At 38.7% G+C, this 19,278-nt stretch overlaps 1 protein-coding gene across 1 annotated transcript; it reads right to left on the bottom strand.

Moving 5' to 3' along the window:
• Positions 1-3,414: 3,414 nt before the first annotated feature.
• Positions 3,415-13,797, bottom strand: LOC128615025 (Krueppel-like factor 15). Its single transcript, XM_053636845.1, has 3 exons — positions 13,610-13,797; positions 10,653-12,141; positions 3,415-5,518 (listed from the first exon to the last, which is right to left on the bottom strand). The coding sequence occupies exons 2-3, from the start codon at positions 11,975-11,977 to the stop codon at positions 5,350-5,352; spliced, it is 1,494 nt and encodes a 497-aa protein (XP_053492820.1). The 5' UTR covers positions 11,978-12,141; positions 13,610-13,797; the 3' UTR covers positions 3,415-5,349.
• Between the last annotated feature and the right edge of the window lie 5,481 nt (positions 13,798-19,278).

Genomic DNA, 19,278 nt, shown 5'->3' with positions numbered 1-19,278 from the left:
AGATTATTTTGCAGGACTACTCATAGCTGAAATACATTTCCAACATCTGAATGTCACACACACACACACACACACACACACACACACACACACACATACAAACACGTGCACACATGCATACCCAAGCATGCATGAACGTCATCATGCACATGCACAATTGACTGTTATACTAATGCATCTCCTGTGAGTTTGTAAATGCTGAAATAGTCTCTATGGTAAATTATTTAAAATCTTTGAGGGAGGTGGCTGGCATTTCTGGACAGCCTTATGCAATTTCAGCCATCTTGTTCTAATAAACCTAAACAGATTTCTAATGATGGCCCCAAGATGGTTTTGAAGAAAGCTGTACAAGTTGTGTGTTTATGTCATATTAGTCCATCTGGCATGCCAAAAACCAAAGAGCCAAGATCAGCACGTTGGGGAAAATATTGCATGGTTAAATGTTTAAGTCTTGGCACTGTAAATAGTGTAGTGCAACATTCTAGATTAGGAAACCGCAGACATATTTCCATGGATAATGTATGGCCATGCAGTCCGAAAAATTTCCAAAAAACAAAATGTGTATATTACAGGGCGTTCTAAGTCTTGATACACTGGGGAAATGAGCACTTTTGTAGCAAAATGTCTTCCAAAATTCTTCATACTTAGTTTATATAATGCATACTTTACTTCATACTTTGACAAAAGAAGAACACATTGAAATCATTCCCATGATTCCTGGGAAGCTGTCACACTGTTGTGATGGCCTTTAACAGGAAACATGGCAAGCACATCACACACGATACTGTTGCCAAACTTATGAACAAATTCAAAAAGACTGAATGTCTACAAACATCCACTGATGAAGGCACAGTCAACGTGCTAGCATATGTAGTGCCCTATGAATGGAGACTTTTGGGACAACCTGTGGAGATTAAATCTGGAAAGGGATGTTCAACAAGCACATATGGGTATGATGGTCAGGTGTCCACATACTTTTGGCCATACAGTGTATATGTTAAGATCCATCCATCCATCCATCCCATCGCTACCGCTTATCCTACATAGGGTCATGGGGATCCTGAAACCTATTCCATGGAACTCGGGGCACAACCTATAGAAAATTTGGGAATGCCAATCAGCCTACAGTGCATATCTTTGGAATACCCGGGGGGGAACCCCCGAAGCACGGGGAGAACATGCAAACTCCGCACACACAGGGTGGAGACGGGATTTAAATCCCCAACCCTAGAGGTGCCTGTATATGTTAATATGTAACATTGAAATTTCAGTAACAGTGGTAAGGATTCAGTAGAGACCCTGTGAGACACATTTAAAAGGGAATTAGCCAACCAATTACTATCTCTAATAGGATCTAATAAGCTGAGAGCACACTGTAATTTGCCCGGTGTAGCTGGTAATATTATTTTAGCTGCTACACTTCATAGTTATATGGCGTTTTGTGAATTGTTCTTTTGATTTTATTTAAAATTATAGTTAATAACGGCAATTGGCGATTTTTAAAGGAAGGTTCAAAAGCCACTCTTTTTTTCTTGCTTTTTTCCTTTCTTTTAGATCCTAACACTCCCCTTTATTGTTTTTATTTGAACTATTACTATTATTTAGTTTTTTAATTTTAGTTTTAAATTATGTTTTCATTTAATGTGCTATTCTTAAATCACTTTTTAGTTACATTCATGAAAGGTGCTGTATACATTTTTTCCCTATTCAGAACAGTGCCTCACACTGCACACATTCTAAGTAATCATTCTGTACATACAAATACCCAGAACTCTTCCTGCTTCTGAATTAAAGATTTGTTGTCCCTACATGCAAAACCTCATACCAGCCTCATTTGCAAATGATCAAGCTAACCATTTTTTCCCTTTTTTTACTTCACTTTTTACTTACCATCACATCTAAGCTGCATGTATGCAAAGCAGCTGCATGTAATGAGATGAGGTTGTTTGTGTTTACTGAAGCTGATGGCTGTCATTTAAAACCCATCATCTCTGTATATTTAGTAACAATGAATGTTTTTGCTCATATGAATGTACAGTCTTTGAGAGAGCATCGTATGCTCATATTTTGTGTGTCTATTCAATGCTTATGAGTGCTGTTAGACCAGCAGCTGTTATTATTATTAACTGGACTACTTAACAATGAACACTGGTTGAAACTACAAATGAATCTTTTGGTTAAAAAATATTGGAATGACTATTGCAGACATTCATTTTCTAAAAGCAGATGTCAGCACTTACAGTTCAGAAGTCATAAGTTCTTACAGGTCACAAGTTTGCATATGCCTTGTAGAATCTGCAAAATGTTCATAATTTAAAAAAAAAATTAAATAAAATAAAATAAAATAAAATAAAAAAAAGAGGAATCATAAAAATTGCATGTTCATTTTTATTTAGTACTACCCTGATTAACAGATGTTTACAAATAGTCTACAAGACACAATAATAGTTAAATTTACACAAATGAACCAATTCAAAAGTTTACACACGCTTGATTCTTAATAGTGTGTTGTTAATTTACATCGATCATCCTGTTCAACACACCCCTGGCTCTTAATGTATCGTGTTGCCTTCTTGAGCATCAGTAAATGTTTGCACCTTATGTAATAGTTGTGTACGAGTCCCTCAGTTGTCCTCAGTGTGAAAAGATGGATCTCAACATCATATAGCCACTGCTGGAAATGGGTCAAATATGCAGAAGATGCTGGAAAACCAAATAATCTGAAGGACCTGGAAGATTTTTCTTAAGAAGAGTGGACAGTTTAACTGCTCAGGACAAACAAGGGGCTCATGAACTAACCCTAACCCTAACTATTACAAAACATAAATACAGTCATTGATCATCCTGGTAATAACACACAGTATTAAGAATCAAGCGTATGTAAACTTTTGAACTGGTTCATTTGTGTAAATTCAGTTATTATTGTCTTGTAGACTATTTGTAAACATCTGTTATTCAGGGAAGTATTAAATAAAAATAAAAATGTAATTTTTATGATCCCTCTTTTTTTATTATCAACATTTTGCAGATTCTGCAAGACATATGTAAACTTATGAGCACAACTTCATGATGCCTTATCAGTGCACTGGTGTTTTACTTTCAATTTAGAGTCAATTTCAAAATTCAAAGTTGATTGATACATGCTGGAGCTGAAAATATCATAAATGTTGTAGTCTAGTCTCCACGATCTTTGGTAATTTTTGAGGAAAGGTATATAGCTACTTGGACATAGACTTAAAGAAATAATAATACTTTACAATGTAGACAAAAAACATTTATCTATATTTAAATGTTTTATTTGTAAATGAATTCAGTGTACAAGGGGTGTATATATATATATATATATATATATATATATATATATATATATATATATATATATATATATATATATATATGTGTGTGTGTGTGTGTGTTTATGAAGACACTTATGTACACATTTAGGATTACACTAAAAATCTTAACCACAAACAACAATTTCCCATTGTTTAATTTTCCCCTCAGCCTCCCCACCCTTAAAATCATACAGGTTTTATTTACATACATTCATAGGATGTGTGTTAACAAGTACTCATAAAATTCATTCTATGAATGAAAGGAATGCCATTATATATGTACAGTGGGGCCCTTGATCAGAAAGAGAACACAAATGAAACAGATAGGAAGTAAGTCTCCCCACTTATAGAAGTGCCCAGAAAATAATAATAAACACTAAATAAAACATGGCACCAGCACTACTGTGGATTTGCCTACTTTAGCCACAAGCACTTCGGTCTGTCCACACTACTTACCCAACCTTCCTAACAAACATGAACAATCCCGAACATGCTGATGTGTAACCGTTGCAAATTACAGATTGTAATCCTCAAACTGTAACAAAACCATTTTATCTTGACTGCTTTCAGTTCATTGAAAAGTAACAGCTACAGTGTTGCATGTTCATGCTCATGTTTGTGTGAAGGTGGGCATTGAGGGGGTAGTTTGGGGTTCACGGATGTAGCACCAGCATTAGTAACACATTAATCTGTAGGTAATCCAGTAATACACTGGAATTTGGAGGCATATTCTGTGTCAAAGGAAATAAAATAATGAAACGGAAAGAGAAGACACTTGGTTCCAAACGCTCCATGTGCTTACAAATAACAAGTGCATCTCATTTAGTGTCTTTGCTGCTGAGTGCTAACGAAGAGTACAAGTGATTAACACTCTTAGTTATTATTCCAAGTTGTTTGATTGTGTCACATTCCTTCAACCTCATTAGTTGTTCTGAAATGCTGAGACTGGGTTTACAGTATCCCCAGCACCCAAGTCAGACCTGAGATAATAGCTTTGTGGTTGACTAAGGCCAAAAAACACAGCAGAGCCATTAAGAGGCAACATTAATAAAAAATACAAACACATTTTTACAAAACAGCTTGCCTTAAAAGCAAAAATGAGATTTTCAACACTGATTGAAGGTGTACATATTAAACATGTACAGTCGACACTGTGCTTGTTCTTTGCATTTCTATTGTCATTCCGCACTCACATAAAAAATGGTGTGGTTTATGAACGTGTCCCCGTAGCTTATTCAAATCGACTGATCCCCATTAGCACAGTGTGTATTAATGCCGGTCTGCACTTTTTATGGCACTTTTCCACTGCACGGTACGGTTCGACTTGACTCAACTCGACTCTGCTCACTTTTCGGGGGCTTTCCACTGTGGATAGTACCTGGTACCTGGTCCAGGTTCCAAGGGAGCCGAGTCGATACTAAATGTGAGCCACACACTGAAGGAGTAGGGAATTCTCCTTAATGAGTGGTTCTGCAGTTTGCCTAAATAAATGTGTCATTTAATACATACTTTGTGTACAGTAATGTTCTATTAATTGATAATAATATATTATAAATTTAAAAATACATTTTACATCCTTAATAGGGTCCATGTTCAGCAAACAGGAAAAGCATTTGGAATACGGCCTGACGGTGTATTTGTGTATTTGGTCTTCGCTAATACAACATTATTTCTGCGTGAAGGTGAGTGTAAGATGGCACCCATGATGAGACGGCACTAAACTGCAGTGGAAAAGTAAGCTCAGAAAAGTAAAGCGAGCCGAGTTGAGTCGAGTCGAGCTGTACCGTGCAGTGGAAAAGTGGTTTTAGTAATCCGTACAGAATGTAGCACCAAAGATGACAATACATGTTACCTATGCTCTGCCACTGAGATTTAATTTAAAACACTATAAATATGAGGGCAAAGTAGAAATGCTGAGACATGATACTTCTTACGCGTCCATCAGTTTCCTTTCGCATGACACATGTCAAATGTATTGTGATTTTGTGGTTCAGTGAGTGCAACTGGGGTGGGATCAGGCAGCAGTGCGGACTGTCCGGCTGTTCCTGGGAAAGCGGTGAACTTTGATGTGCTTTGACAGGTGATCACTGCGGGCAAACTTCTTCTCACACACGGGACACTGGTACGGCTTCACCCCAGAGTGGGACCGCCGGTGACGGGACAGCTCATCCGAGCGGGAAAACCTGGGACACACACACACAGAGAGTTCAGTCATGCAGGCAGGGCAGTGGCTCTGCAAACCACAACTGATTTGATTTATCTAACGTTAATTGATCTCAGACCAACCCCAAAAGAACATCTGCCTCCCATCTGCCAATCCTTAGCACAATAAATAATGTCAGTATCATGCTATTGCTATGTTTGCAGCACACAAGTATTCTAATACGCCTAATAACCGTATAATCAGCATACATATTCAGCAAGTGAGCATGATCTCTGTTTTTCAGCTGTGTTTGCTTCTAACCAGGTGTTCAGAGCTCAGATCCAAACAGGTTGATAAGGTTCTGCAGCCTCAAATTGTGCGATAAGATAATATACTTTACAGTCTATGGAGGGCTAGGTTGCTTTGCTCTTATGTAATCACAATACAGAACTAAGGCAAAGTATCATGGCAAACACAAACATGAACTAGGTGCAAGTCTGATATTTCTAGTAAGACGAGTAATGATCCTATGTAAAACAAGCCAAGAGAAGATTCCTATGTAAGACTGCCAAAAACAAAAGACATGTCTTAACAATCCAGATTATTATAGTTATTTTATACATATTTTGTGTATCGCTTTCTTCCATCCTGCATCCAATGTTCCCCTGATTATTACTTAAGTAAGCCATGTCAAGTAACTTGTAATGACTTGAGATTTCCTGGAAGATGAGCATTTTTTTCTCAATATTAACTACTTTACTTAAACTAAGCTATAATAGTCTATTGCTATTCATGTACACTATACTGTCAATGTTTGTGGACCTGACCATCACATCCATATGTGGGTTTTTCCCTTTTTGGAGCACACCATTGTCTAAAATCTCTTCGTATGCTTTAAAATTACAGTTTCCATTCACTGGAACCAAGAGGCCCAAACATGTTCCAGCATGTTAATGTTGCCATGCACAAAGCGAGGTCCATGAAGACATGGTTTGCCAAAGTTGGAGTGGAAGAACTTGACTGGCCTGCACAAAGCCCTGACCTCCACCACACTGAACACCTTTGGGAGGAGCTGGAACACAGATTGTGCACCAGGCCTCCTCGCCCAAAATCAGTACCTGACCTCACTAATGCTTTTGTGGCTAAATGGACAAATCTCTACAGCCAGGCTCCAAAATTAAATGGAAAGTATTCTCAGAAGAGTAAAGGCTATTATAACAGCAAAGGGGGACTACATTTGGAATGGAATCTTCAAAAAGCACACATGGGCATGCTGGTCAGGTGTCCACAAACTATTGGCCATATAGTGTAATAGTCCTGAACAAATGTAGTTAAAGCATCAATGATAACACAATTTTTCCTTGGACCCTGTTCAGAACTTGACTTGAACAGCAGCTTGGAGACTTTGGACTTGGATGTAAGAGTGCATTAATTTAACTTGGACCTGAATTGACTACAACTTTGCAATAGCTTCATTGAAAGAATGTTCTTGATATTCCTGTAAAAACTGCAAAACTCCCAGAAGTCCATCCTACGGTGGGATTTGGTTCCAAACCTCAGCTGTGGCTAGTATGAAGGCAGCTCTCGTAGGAAAGTTACTGTTATGTGTAAAACACATTGTACACTCTAAAGTGTTCTTTAATTTGACTCTCTAGATAATCTCTTAGGGGTCACTGTAGAAGAGGCAGACTACATAACAACAGGACAATTGTCTTGCCAGAAATCCTTTTATAAAGCTAAAATCATGAACGACAGAAATAAACATTGATAAACTATTTTTTAAGAGTGCAGGTTGTTAATGAAACTTCCATCTCATACCATTTTGTTTTTCTCTGCATAGTAGTCTGGCAAAGAAAGTCTTAAACCTTGTCCAAGTCTTAAAGAAGCTACCAGCATCTACTGGCAGTAAACTGTAAAGGCTCTTTAGAGAGCTCCTATTTTATAGTGTGGCCTTCTAAAAAAATTCTTTCTTCGAAAGCAAAGAGGAATGTCCTGTTTTAGAACTCCTGTGGGTGCCAAGAGGCCCTCTTGCTTGCTGTTACAGAAACATGTGTGTGTGTGTGTGTGAAAAGAGAGCTTCATTACATAGTAGAAGTAATTCCTAGAAAGAACACACTCGTGTGTTCATGTGTTTCTTAATTCGGGTTTGTGACATCCCCATCAGAGCTTGGTAACTCCAATGAAAGGTGCCTCAGTGTAAACCATATGCTAATTACCAAAACATATGCTCATGACGTGCACACACACACACGCACACACACACGCACACACACACACACACACACGCACAGCCTTTCTCAGAACTTTGGTAACTTCCAGCAATAAAAATGTAACATAAAAATTAAATCAGTTCAATTCAGTTTTATTTGTATAGCACTTTTAACAATGGACATTGTCCCAAAGCCACTTTACTGAAATATAGCAATTCAGAATATACATTTTAAATGTATGAATTTATCTCTAATGAGCGATCCAGAGGCGACACATCAACACGTCTCTCAGTGAAACGTTAATCTGAGGTCCTCCAATTACCATCTAGCACTGTAGCACAGTACCTTTTTAAGAACGTAAACCATTAACCATACTAGGAACCCACAATGAACACTTTTTTCTATTTTCTCTATCCGTCTATATGTTTGTGGTGTGTGTTTGTGTGTGTGTGTGTGTGTGTGTGTGAGTAAAGGATCAGGAGGCGTTCCACTCTCACAGTCATGGTAACTATTCTGCACAGCATTTGACCTGAAACAGTCGCCTCTCTCACAGGCTCCCTCTCATAGTCTCAGTGTGTGTGTGTGTGTGTGTGTGTGTGTGAGACTACACACACGCACACACACACATTTTCTTACTATCCTTGTGAGGATTTCTACTGACATAATTATTAATGCAGCTAATTAATGCTATGTTCACACCTAAATCTAACCCTAAGCTTAACCTAAGTAACCAAAAGGAAACATTTTGGTCTTTCCTTCAATAAAAGCTGCAGTTTTTGTAAATAGGCAGTTTTCCTTGTGGGAACCAGCCAAATGTCCCCATCAGATATTCCTATCTTTGTGGGGACATTTGGACCCTACAACACACACACACACACACACACACACACACATTTTGGACTGCTTCTCACTAACCTAAGTCCTGTCTTTTGTCTTTTGGACAGAACCTCTTTTGTTGCTAATAATTAATGACCTGGAAAACAACTTGTTTCCTGCTGTTCAGAGAGAGTGAGAGAGGATTCATGATTCATTCAACTAACAACTAGCAGCTGTGAAGTTTGTTAGATCCAGATCTAATTATGAACCTTCATAAAATATTGACATATTGGCATAAAATATTGACAATAAGTGATGCCTATTAACAGACAAACAGGCCTGGCATGTGTGTGGGTGTATGTTGAATTTGTGCTTGAGTTCTCATGGTTGGTTCTTGTTGGACCAGGCTTGCTGCCAGGTTGCTACTGTAGCATAAGAATGGGGGGGGGGTTGCGGGTTGGGGCGGGGGCGGGGGGGAAGGGTTATGCTGCTGAGTTCCAACAGTCAGATTCCAGCGTTATAAAAAGCTCACTTTCCTCTTTTGTAGTGACAGTTCCTTGGGTCAGTTTCTGCCATATCCCCAAATTGTGCCTGAGCTTGTCCCTGTCTCTAAGTCATGATAACTAAAGAACCATATTTAACAACTATGCACACCTACAGTGCTACAATTTTAACAAACAAATGGTATAAATGGTCAAGGTCAAGTGTTTGGCAATCAGAAGTGGTTAGCAATCGGAGATTAGACAGATGTATCTGTAATCTACTACAGAAACCTGTAGAATTTCCTAATACAGGTTGGAGTTCATCATCCCTGAGGCAACAAGCCTCTGGCTACCATGCTCTATAGTTGGGATGGGTTTTTATTTCTGGCATGACATGTTTTGCTTTCTTCGAAGGTTGTGTACATTGAGCTGTAGTTATCAAATCTAAGACTGCCAGCAACGTTTTTTTCTGTAGAGATTTATATAATTCTTCTTGTCTTTCTTATGGTCCTTATAAGAAAAGCATAAGGAGATTACTGCAGCAGATTCGGCTACACGTTTGAGGATTCTTTGAGGATTCTTGCACTGATCTTTATAGAATTTGCAAAATTACCTTATAGACTATAGTCTTTCCAGTTTTATGACCCAAAACATTCCTCCAAAGGTTCTCTGAAATCTGTTTAGATTACTGTAATTGCAGTTTTGTTGAGAACAGCAGGTAAATAACAATCCAATTACTATCCCTAAAGGGATATGTCAATGACTGATTCTTAATAATCTTTTTTCAATTAAGATATTATTATTAAATGTTGTATGCCAGTTGTTTGCTGTGTTTTGCTGTTATAGGGCTCACAAACCTTGTAGTTCGCAACTGTAGTCCTATTGCTTGGGATTGGGTGTAACCCTCTTTAGCTTGACTGACTACATTACTGTTTCAACAACACACCCTGACCCTGAACACATGGACAACAACAAAGACAATAGATCTATTACACACAAGGCATAGCTGTTCATTCTTGGCAAGATTCAAAAACACATGTGACTTGGAACCACATGCTGTGTGTCCTGTTTCATTTTACACTCTATGAGGAGATACCTGTCAGTGTCATATCATATTTCTCTACATATATCTATCTACCTATCTAGCTGTGTACCTATCTAACCATTATCTTGGCGAGAGCCAAGTTCGCCGGCCTAAAATCAGCATGAAGTTAACATCTACTCTCATGTAATGGAAATCTTGATCCAGCCTCCCCCTCCCTCCTTTTAGATACAGATGTAAATATATGTCTATATGTCTATATATGTCTATATATATATATATATATATATATATATATATATATATATATATATATATATATATATATATATAGTTGTCTTGCATTTTCACCTTAAGGGAAAGCAGGGATAAAAAATAAAATATGTTTTAATTCAAGGCACATGTTATTTTAAGTAGATCTAAATCACTGCCTGAGTTGTTAGCAAAAGATAAAACTAACAATAACTATTTATTTTTGACAATAATGATGATAATGAAACCTGCTCCTATAGTTTTCCCATATATCTGCCTCTATTTCAGAACTGCATTTCTGCATTTCATTCCTGTATTTCATTTCTTGCCCTAGGGGACAGGACAGTGTCATAAACATAAACACACACTCACTTCCATACACAGCCAGGCCAGTTACAGGCAAATGGCTTCTCTCCAGTATGTCTCCTCAGGTGAGCTTTGAGATGGCTACTCTTGGTGTACATCTTGGCACAGCCTGGAAAGTTGCACTTGTGCATTTTGATGAGATCTGCCACTGGATTCTTCTGGAACTTCTGTGCTCCTCCGACTAGGAGACCATTTTGGAACCCTCCCAAACCAAGACCATCCCCTCCACTACCCACAGGTTTTGCTGCAATGGGCACAGGTGCTATCCGCACAAATTTAGATGCGCCATTGAGCCTCGCAGATGATGAAGATGAATTGGGAGCAGAGGGTAGAATCTGAGGGACTAGTGCAAAGGTCTGTCCCTGGATGTTCACAAGCAGTTGGGCAATTTTTATGTCTGTGCCTGTGGTGGGTGGCTGAGTTGTTGAGGCAGGAGTCGCAGCCCCACAGGTGCTCTGATCCTCCCGTTTGATTTGAACTGGTTGAATTTGAAGAACAACAGGTGTCCCACTATTACCACTGCTGGCACTGGTTGTAGTGCTGTTCTCAGTGGAGACAGGTCTACTTTGGATCTCCTCCTTTATTGCATCCTCTGTCTGCATACTGGGGTTTTGATTACTTGGAATACTATCTGTGCTTTTGGTCTCATGCTCAACTCTGAAGTTTGATGGAATCTTAGCCATTGACAAAGTTTGATTAGAATGATGCTGAGATCCAATGGTGCTTGGCTCTGGTAGCCTAGATAAGGTCTCTTCCATGACCACCACTCCTGTCCCCAATCCAAGGTCCAGCTCCAGCTCTAATCCTAGGTGTGAGTTCCCCTCATGCTTGAGGGACACCAAACCATTCATGTTTTCTTCTAAGAACTCTTCAATTTCCTCCAGCGTGGGCTGGAAAGGTTCAGCATGTGTCTCCTCCATGTTTGAGGTGGACCAGACTGGTAAGTCAAAGTTCTCTTCCTTCATGCTGTCCCTTTGTGAGTTCCAGAGGATACTTGCTAGAGGAGTTGAGGTTACAGTGCTAACCTCGGCATTGTTGCCAACTCCACCACCAAGGGAAGTATGGGATAGCAGGAAGTTGAGGATGCCATCCTGGCTCTCAGCGCTTGATGAACTCCCATAGCTTGAGCTAAGGACTTGGGAATCTGGGGAAGAGCATGAACGCAGACTCGATGCATCACTGAGGTCATCTTCTGAGAATGGTGAAGGCATCACCTTATAGCTCTCCGAGTCTGATACCATATCCAATAGGTAGTACACCACAGGTGAAGCAGAGTCTATGCCACTGTAAGAAAGGAATTTCTCTTCAGTTGACAAGAAATTGTCCACCATTCCCTAAATTTTCCCTTTAATTAAAATTGATAAAGAATAGTAAATTCCTATTCCTCGGGCCAGAGGGAATTGATGGAGTCCATGTAAAGTGAGAATGCTGTTTTTGCTCACAGCAAGAAAGAAATATCGTGATTCACACATACACCAAAAACTCCAGGCTGCACCTACACCAAGAGAGGAGAGAGGATCAGATGTCAATATTACTTTGGTAATGGTTCATTTTTTTTTACAACAGTAATTTTGTGTTAATGTTTAGATAATCAATAAAAACCATTCTTGTTTCAATCACATTATCTCATATCATTGCTACTCAAGCACGTGCAAGTGCACCATATACTACACGTGTAAACGATACTTAGTTTGTCACTTATTTATTATTCCTGCCGCTAGATGGCGAACAAACGCAATGACAATTCGCCACTGTGTTGGTGAACTTCTCTCAGTTAGGCTACTATGAATACATAAACATGATAACTATTAGCTGTTCCAGACTAGCCTAGACTAGTTTACAAGCTCGACAAAATATAGGCCAATTTATTCGCTAAATAACATTATTACTGTGTTGCATAGCACCAAGACACTTGTGGTAGAAGAAATGGCGGATATTAAACCACATATGAAATAAAACGTTTGTCGTTTTTTTTTTGTTTTGTTTGTTTGTTTGTTAGTAAATTGTTGAATAAAAGCAAAAGAACGTCTGAGATGGTGTGTTATGTCAAATCAAATGACAATAATATACGAGAACACACCCCTGTGATAACATATTCTATTGCTTAAAATGGCATTTAGCAATTTCTTAATGAATAGTTTACGTATTAGTAATATTAGAATGTTGGATAGATGAGAACAGGCTGTAAATGTGGAGCTGATTAAAAGTAAATTGCTGTACACATGCGCCCCTTTACGACGGACCGCGTTTGTTTTCCTCTGCCTAGCTATGTGACCGACAGTAACCTCTGAGCGCCGCTCACAAACTGTCAACACTCTGAGCAGTGAGCACGCAGCACTTTTAATAGCGCTTCAGTCACACGCGCAGCCTGCATTCGCCTTATATGCAACAAATTAGCTTCAGTCACCAGCCCTGCAAGAGGAAGTAGATTACCCAAGCCAATCAACAGCGCATATCACCTCTTCATCGTTTTATCCGATAACAGTTTGCACTTTGAATTGTAAACGAAATGCGTGCATTTCCACCACATTATTCACTCTCCAGTCTGCACAGGACCACATGGTTTGGAAACAAACGTCCCTCATTTATGCATATGAAAACGATTTGGATTTAGGGATTCAGGATTGAATAGTTTTTATTTTAAAGCATGCACACACAAGTAACTGCAAGTGTAAATAGCCATTATTGACGGCGGCGTGGAAATTCTATATATAGGCTAAATGCTTTATTTTAAATTAATATCCTCGTAATGGTACTGTTCTGAATATGAATCGATAATCCAATCACAGAAATGTGAATCGTTACTTCCATGAGACGAAACCATACCCCCAGCTCCAGCTCTTCAATGTAAACATGTTTTTGTCCCAAGGCAGCGCACGCGTGCCGCAGAATAAAACACACTCTCACATACACACAGATATAATCCAAAGAAGCTAAAGTAAGTCTTGGGTAGAGCCTCTTACCCGTTTATTTCCAGCAGTCGTTTATAAATCCAACGTTATTTGTGCCCTTTTTTTCCCCTTTTTTTTTTTTTTTTTTTGCACGACTCCTGTGTAATAAGAATGGCTGAATTGGCGAACTTGCCCTTGCAACGCTTCGCGCTGTGTTGCTACACACTACTGGCCAGATACGCGGCACTGTAGTTGTACTATGCCTGAGACACGTGACCGTAGAGCGCGCTACAGGGGCGAGAATGAGAGGCAGGGCGCGAGGGCTCGTCCAGTACGCGCGATCTGGTTGGTTGGCACCGACGCAGGGCGGGACTAAGCGACTGGCGTCATCGAGCGAGACCTGCTTGTGTTTTGAATGTCAGCGCGTGGACGCTCGAGAAGCGGAAAGTGCCATTTCCACCTTTTCCTTCCCGCCTTTATCTGAAAGATGCTGAAGGAAGATCTGCTGACACCAGTTCAGAAAGGTGGCTGTGCAAAAGCCACAGTGCAACACATTTGTAACATACAGTTAAACAGGTTTACAGTAGTTTTAATTCAAGGACTGAAATAGGTATTGCAAACCACTGAGTTTGTGTTCCTGCAGCCATTTCTGTTTTGATTTGGGTGTATGTTTTGGGGTCATTATCTTATTGTTGGAAAAATCATCTATTAAATGACAACTCCTTAATATCACCTTGACAACTCCAGAATCAAATAAACTGTACGATTTGGAATTTTCTTCTTTGTCTTCCTCACCTCCTCCTTGTTGTTGCTAATTGGTCCAAATCCTGACACATTTTCAACTGTTCCAGACTTTTGAACAAAACCAAAAAATACGGTTTATTTAAGTCCCTGATTATGGCTTAATCATACTTCTAAATGCTTATTATTTGTATTGACAGTTCTTTGGTTTCTACTCTGAGAATGGACACCAAAAGTATTTTACATGTGTGTAAACTCATATTTATATCCCAGCGAAACAGGTCATGGTCAATGGAAAACAATATAGAGTTCTTGGAGAGATAAAGTAATTTAAAGTAATATTTTTTAACGGTTTTTTTGTATTTAGTTTAAATATTTGTTTGAGATGTAATAATTTTTATCATTTGCTGTCACCTGATGTCTTGCCAATTTCATTTCACAAAAGTATTGAGTCTAGAAGGGCAAAAACTCTACATGCTTGCTCTGAGAAAATATGAGGTCTTTGACCGCCACCTGTCTCTCTGCTGTCAGCACAGGGTCACCAGCTTGTCTCATAGATTGCAGCATTGCACATCATCTGATCACACAATGTGCTGCTTCAAATACCTTATGTGCAGAGAACCAGTAAAGATGCTATTTAATTGCTGCTCTTTATATATACTGTATTTAGTAGTGAAATAATAAAATGATTGACATATCCTAGACAGGATGTTTGGACAACTTTCCATTGAGATGAAAATTTAGAGAATCAAACATTGACTTAGCTATATTTGATAAGTAACACTATTGTAGTTGGCACAGACAGTACAATGGCACAGAGAGCCCAACATATCTTACATATGGTTGTGCAGTAGCAACCTGCTTCCCCGGGACAAGAGCATGTGGGGTTAAAACCAGGTCCACCTGCTCAGTAAGGCTATAACGATGCTTGTGCACAAATTGCTTGTTTTGCCATTCTCAGTCATTTAAAGGCATCCCATCTCAAAGTTATTCTGGGGAAAGCTGGTAATTAAGCATATTCACATAATTATCCAGGAGGGTGTTTTAATTAGACATTTGCTTCCTTCACACCACACAAAAACCCACACTACTGTGCAAAGTAGATTAAGGAGGGAAGAACAGTATTGTTGCACTGTGTGCTGTCTGGGTGCAACACTTGCTTATTTATAATCTGAGGGAATTCCAGTATTGTTAATGCTGACAAATAAAAAATGTAATTTTGTTAACTGATCACACACTAATAATGGACACATACAGCTGATAAAGACATACAGACATAAAAACGAGCTGTAGTGTGAGCTACAGTTTTCCTGTGACCTGCTGTAACCTTCTAATAAACATCACGGTGATGTTCTCTGGGTTGTGTTGGGCTGTAGAACTCTGTGATGGAGGGATTACAGTGGTCAGATGCTAAAGGCCCCTTACTCAAACACTGCAATCACAGACTGTCTATCTCAGGGATTAAACTGTTGCCTTTTGCCCTAGTTACACACAGCCACACACACAGAAACACACTGTATAATGCTTTTAATCATAGTGAAGCAATGATAGCGACTGGCACAGAGAGTAGAAATGCTTAAGTGTTTCAACATGGAAAGAGTGGCAAAGGCACTTAAAAATCAATTTAGGCAATGCATTAAGCCATTTTACAAGGCTACACAAATACAAAGAGCATTTCAAAGATTTCAGTTTCAAAATTCTCAAACTAAACAAAAAAGCCATGATTTGGCTGTTCCAGGGGGTTTCACTGCTCAAGGCCTCTTAGCCACTGGTCTAGATCATTAGGAAAAGATCCCTTTACTTCTTGTGAGTAAGCAAGCAGTATATTAACCATTTATTTAATTGTAAGGATGTATGATCATTTTGTTCATGAAGCATGTTGTTGTGCTTGTCAAGTGGCTGGAATTGTATACAATGAAAGAAAACATCAGACACACTGTTGGAAGCATTTGGTTAATCTGTAGCATATCATGTACTAAGTAATCACATGTGGGAAACATCAACACATACACTGATCAGCTGTGAAACAAATGCAAGCTAACTTGTGTGATCATATGAAATAAACAAAGTCATTTTATTCAGGCCCACACAAATTGAGATAAACACCTCAATTAACACAAGCCTCTTGTGGGTTGCTTTGCTGTACATTTGAGTACTAGCCAAAATGCATAAAAATGCTGCCTATAATCAACATTATTTCTGCACACATCCATCACACACATTCCCTGTTTAGATTATTATAGATATTCACAGGAGACTATAACAGTAAACCACCTACAAGGCTAAAGTTTGCATGAAATTACTGCAACAGGAATACACTGAAACACTGCAAAATCTGAAACATTTGCACGAAAGACTGCATCTGAAAAGTTTAATATTTAGTGGGGATTTGGGAACAGGGATATTCACTGGCAATGACAAACAGGCCAGGCGTGTTAGATACAGTACAGTAGGGCTTTGGGATATATCCAAGTCCATTTTTTTTACTCATAAAACATTTCAAATGTAACCACAATGTTTAGTCAGGTTTTAATAAGTTTAATTGTAATTACTGATACACCAATAACCCAGAAAATAAATTAGACATCTACAAAGAGTGAAAAAAAAAATCAGTCCTCAGTCATCAATGGTCTTTAGTCAACCTTTGCCTTGCACTGTGTGCCTTTAAATGGCTGCTTTCTAAATCAGTATTGCTTAAATCAGTATATGGTTAGTGGAGCAATCCTCACTCAGTCCCCACTGCACGGGAGGGGAGGACTCATAAACCATCTCGTATATTTGCATGTTTACATATGTGCTTGAGGGCATACCCAAAGTGCATATGAGCAAACAGTCATGTGAAAAAATAAGTACACCCCATGAAAATTGTTGGCTTTTTATATATATATATATATATATATATATATATATATATATATATATATATATATATATATATATTTGGACAAGCAAACATTTGATCATTTTTGAAACAGTGCCTATTAGTGAAGTTGATATACGTGAACAAAACTACAGTTAAAATGAGCTTTTCAAGCATTTATTCAACAGAAACAGAAATAGATGTGATATTCTTCTGTGGAAAAAGTAAGTGCACCCTTGGCCTCAGAAACTAGTATTGCCTCCTTTAGCAGAAATAACTTCTTGTAGGCGTTTCGCATAATTGTCCACCAGTCTCTGACATCGGCTTGCTGGAATTTTTGACCACTCTTCCATGCAATATTCTTTCAGTTGCATGATGTTTAAGGGTTTTCTTGCATGTAAAGCCTGTTTAAAAATCCCCCCACAACGTTTCAATGGGATTCAAATCTAGGCTTTGACATGGCCATACCACAACTCTTCATTTCATCTTTTTGAGCCACTCCTTGGTGGATTTGCTGGTGTGCTTAGGATCATTATCCTGTTGAAAGGTCCACTTTCAGTTCAACTTCAACTTTTGGACAGATGGCCTCACATTATCTTCAATTATCTTCACTTTTTGATATAATGCAGAATTCATAGTTGAATCAATGAATGCAAGCTGTCTGGTCTCTCAGGCAGTGAAGCAACCCCAAACCATATCATTTCCACCACCGTGTTTCACAGTTGGTATCCTTCTCCTGAAAAGCTGGTTTTGGTCTGCACCAAACTGTGTCTGCTGTTACTGTGGCCAAACAACTCTATCTTTGATTCATCTGTCCAGAGCACATTATTCCAAAAGCCTGGTCTTTGCCTATATGCTCATTGGCAAACTGTAGTCTTGCAAAGGCTTTTTCCTGGCACACCTCCCATGCAGGTCAAATTTGTGTAATCTCTTTCTAATTGTAGAAGCATGCACTTTGACACCAACAGCTGCAAGACTTACTAGCAGATCCTGTGATGAAATTTTGGGGTTCTTGGAGACTTCTTTTTGCATCTGGACAACTTGGCAATCATTTGAAATCTGGTCCATTTGAAGTTAATTTTCCATATAGTGGAATGATGTATTTCAAATAATTTGGAGATCTTTTTAAATCCCATGCCAGACTCAGGCATCCACAACCTTTTTTCTGAAGGCCTTACAGAACTTTTCAAATCTTGGCATGATGACACCACACACCTCAACAACGAAGGGAACATCAGACACTAGATATGAGATGGGTATAAATAAGACAGGTTCCACCTGCACTCCCTAAGCAGGTTCTAATCACTGGCACCCAATAGTGAATAACGGATTCTAATTTTATGGATTTGAAGGTGTGATATATGTAGGGGTGTACTTACTTTCTCCATGTGACTGATATGTTTTGTTGTTGTTGTTAATTTAAATTGTGAAAGTTACTGCAAAATGACAATTTTATGTGCCATTTGATAGAGTGTACCAACTTTATTAATAGGCACTGTTTTAAAAAGGATCAAATGTTGGCTTGTCCAAATATGTGAAAAAAGCCAACAATTTCCATGAGGTGTACTTATCTGTTCACATGACTGTATGTGTATTTTGCAGTAAACATTGAGGTGAGCCTCTATTTAAAAAAGGCACCAAAGCAGCATGGCAAGGCTATCAAAAATACAAATATGACAGTGAGAGAAGCAGCTTTGGTGTGTATGGTGGTGAATATTAATTATTAATATGTGACAGGTCTTCCTGCTTGTAGATGGCATAAATATATGCCTGCATAAGTTCTGTTATTATACGTATTATAATGTATGACTATAATGTTACAGTGCACTAGGTTCACTGCACCAACAGTCATTTTTTCAGTCAGTGATCAGTTAAGGTACAGCACTATTGCTGTTATTTGTGATTTATGTGTGGGCATCATCCACTGTGATCACATGCACTACTGGCTGAAACTCCAGAACAAGGAACCTGCCATGGATAGAAGGGGGATTTTGAGGGGGTTAGAGGTTGAGGGGGGTTCTATCCAACACCCTTTGGGTTTACATTTACAATTTCATTTTACATTAAATACAAAGTAAATATAGAGTGTTGTGTTAAAGGCAACAGTGAATTTGTGTGTGCACACCTATACACCTATACA

This window comes from Ictalurus furcatus, chromosome 11 (assembly GCF_023375685.1).
Source record: "Ictalurus furcatus strain D&B chromosome 11, Billie_1.0, whole genome shotgun sequence".
NCBI lineage: Eukaryota > Metazoa > Chordata > Actinopteri > Siluriformes > Ictaluridae > Ictalurus > Ictalurus furcatus.
This window is presented reverse-complemented; position numbering and strand designations above follow the sequence as displayed.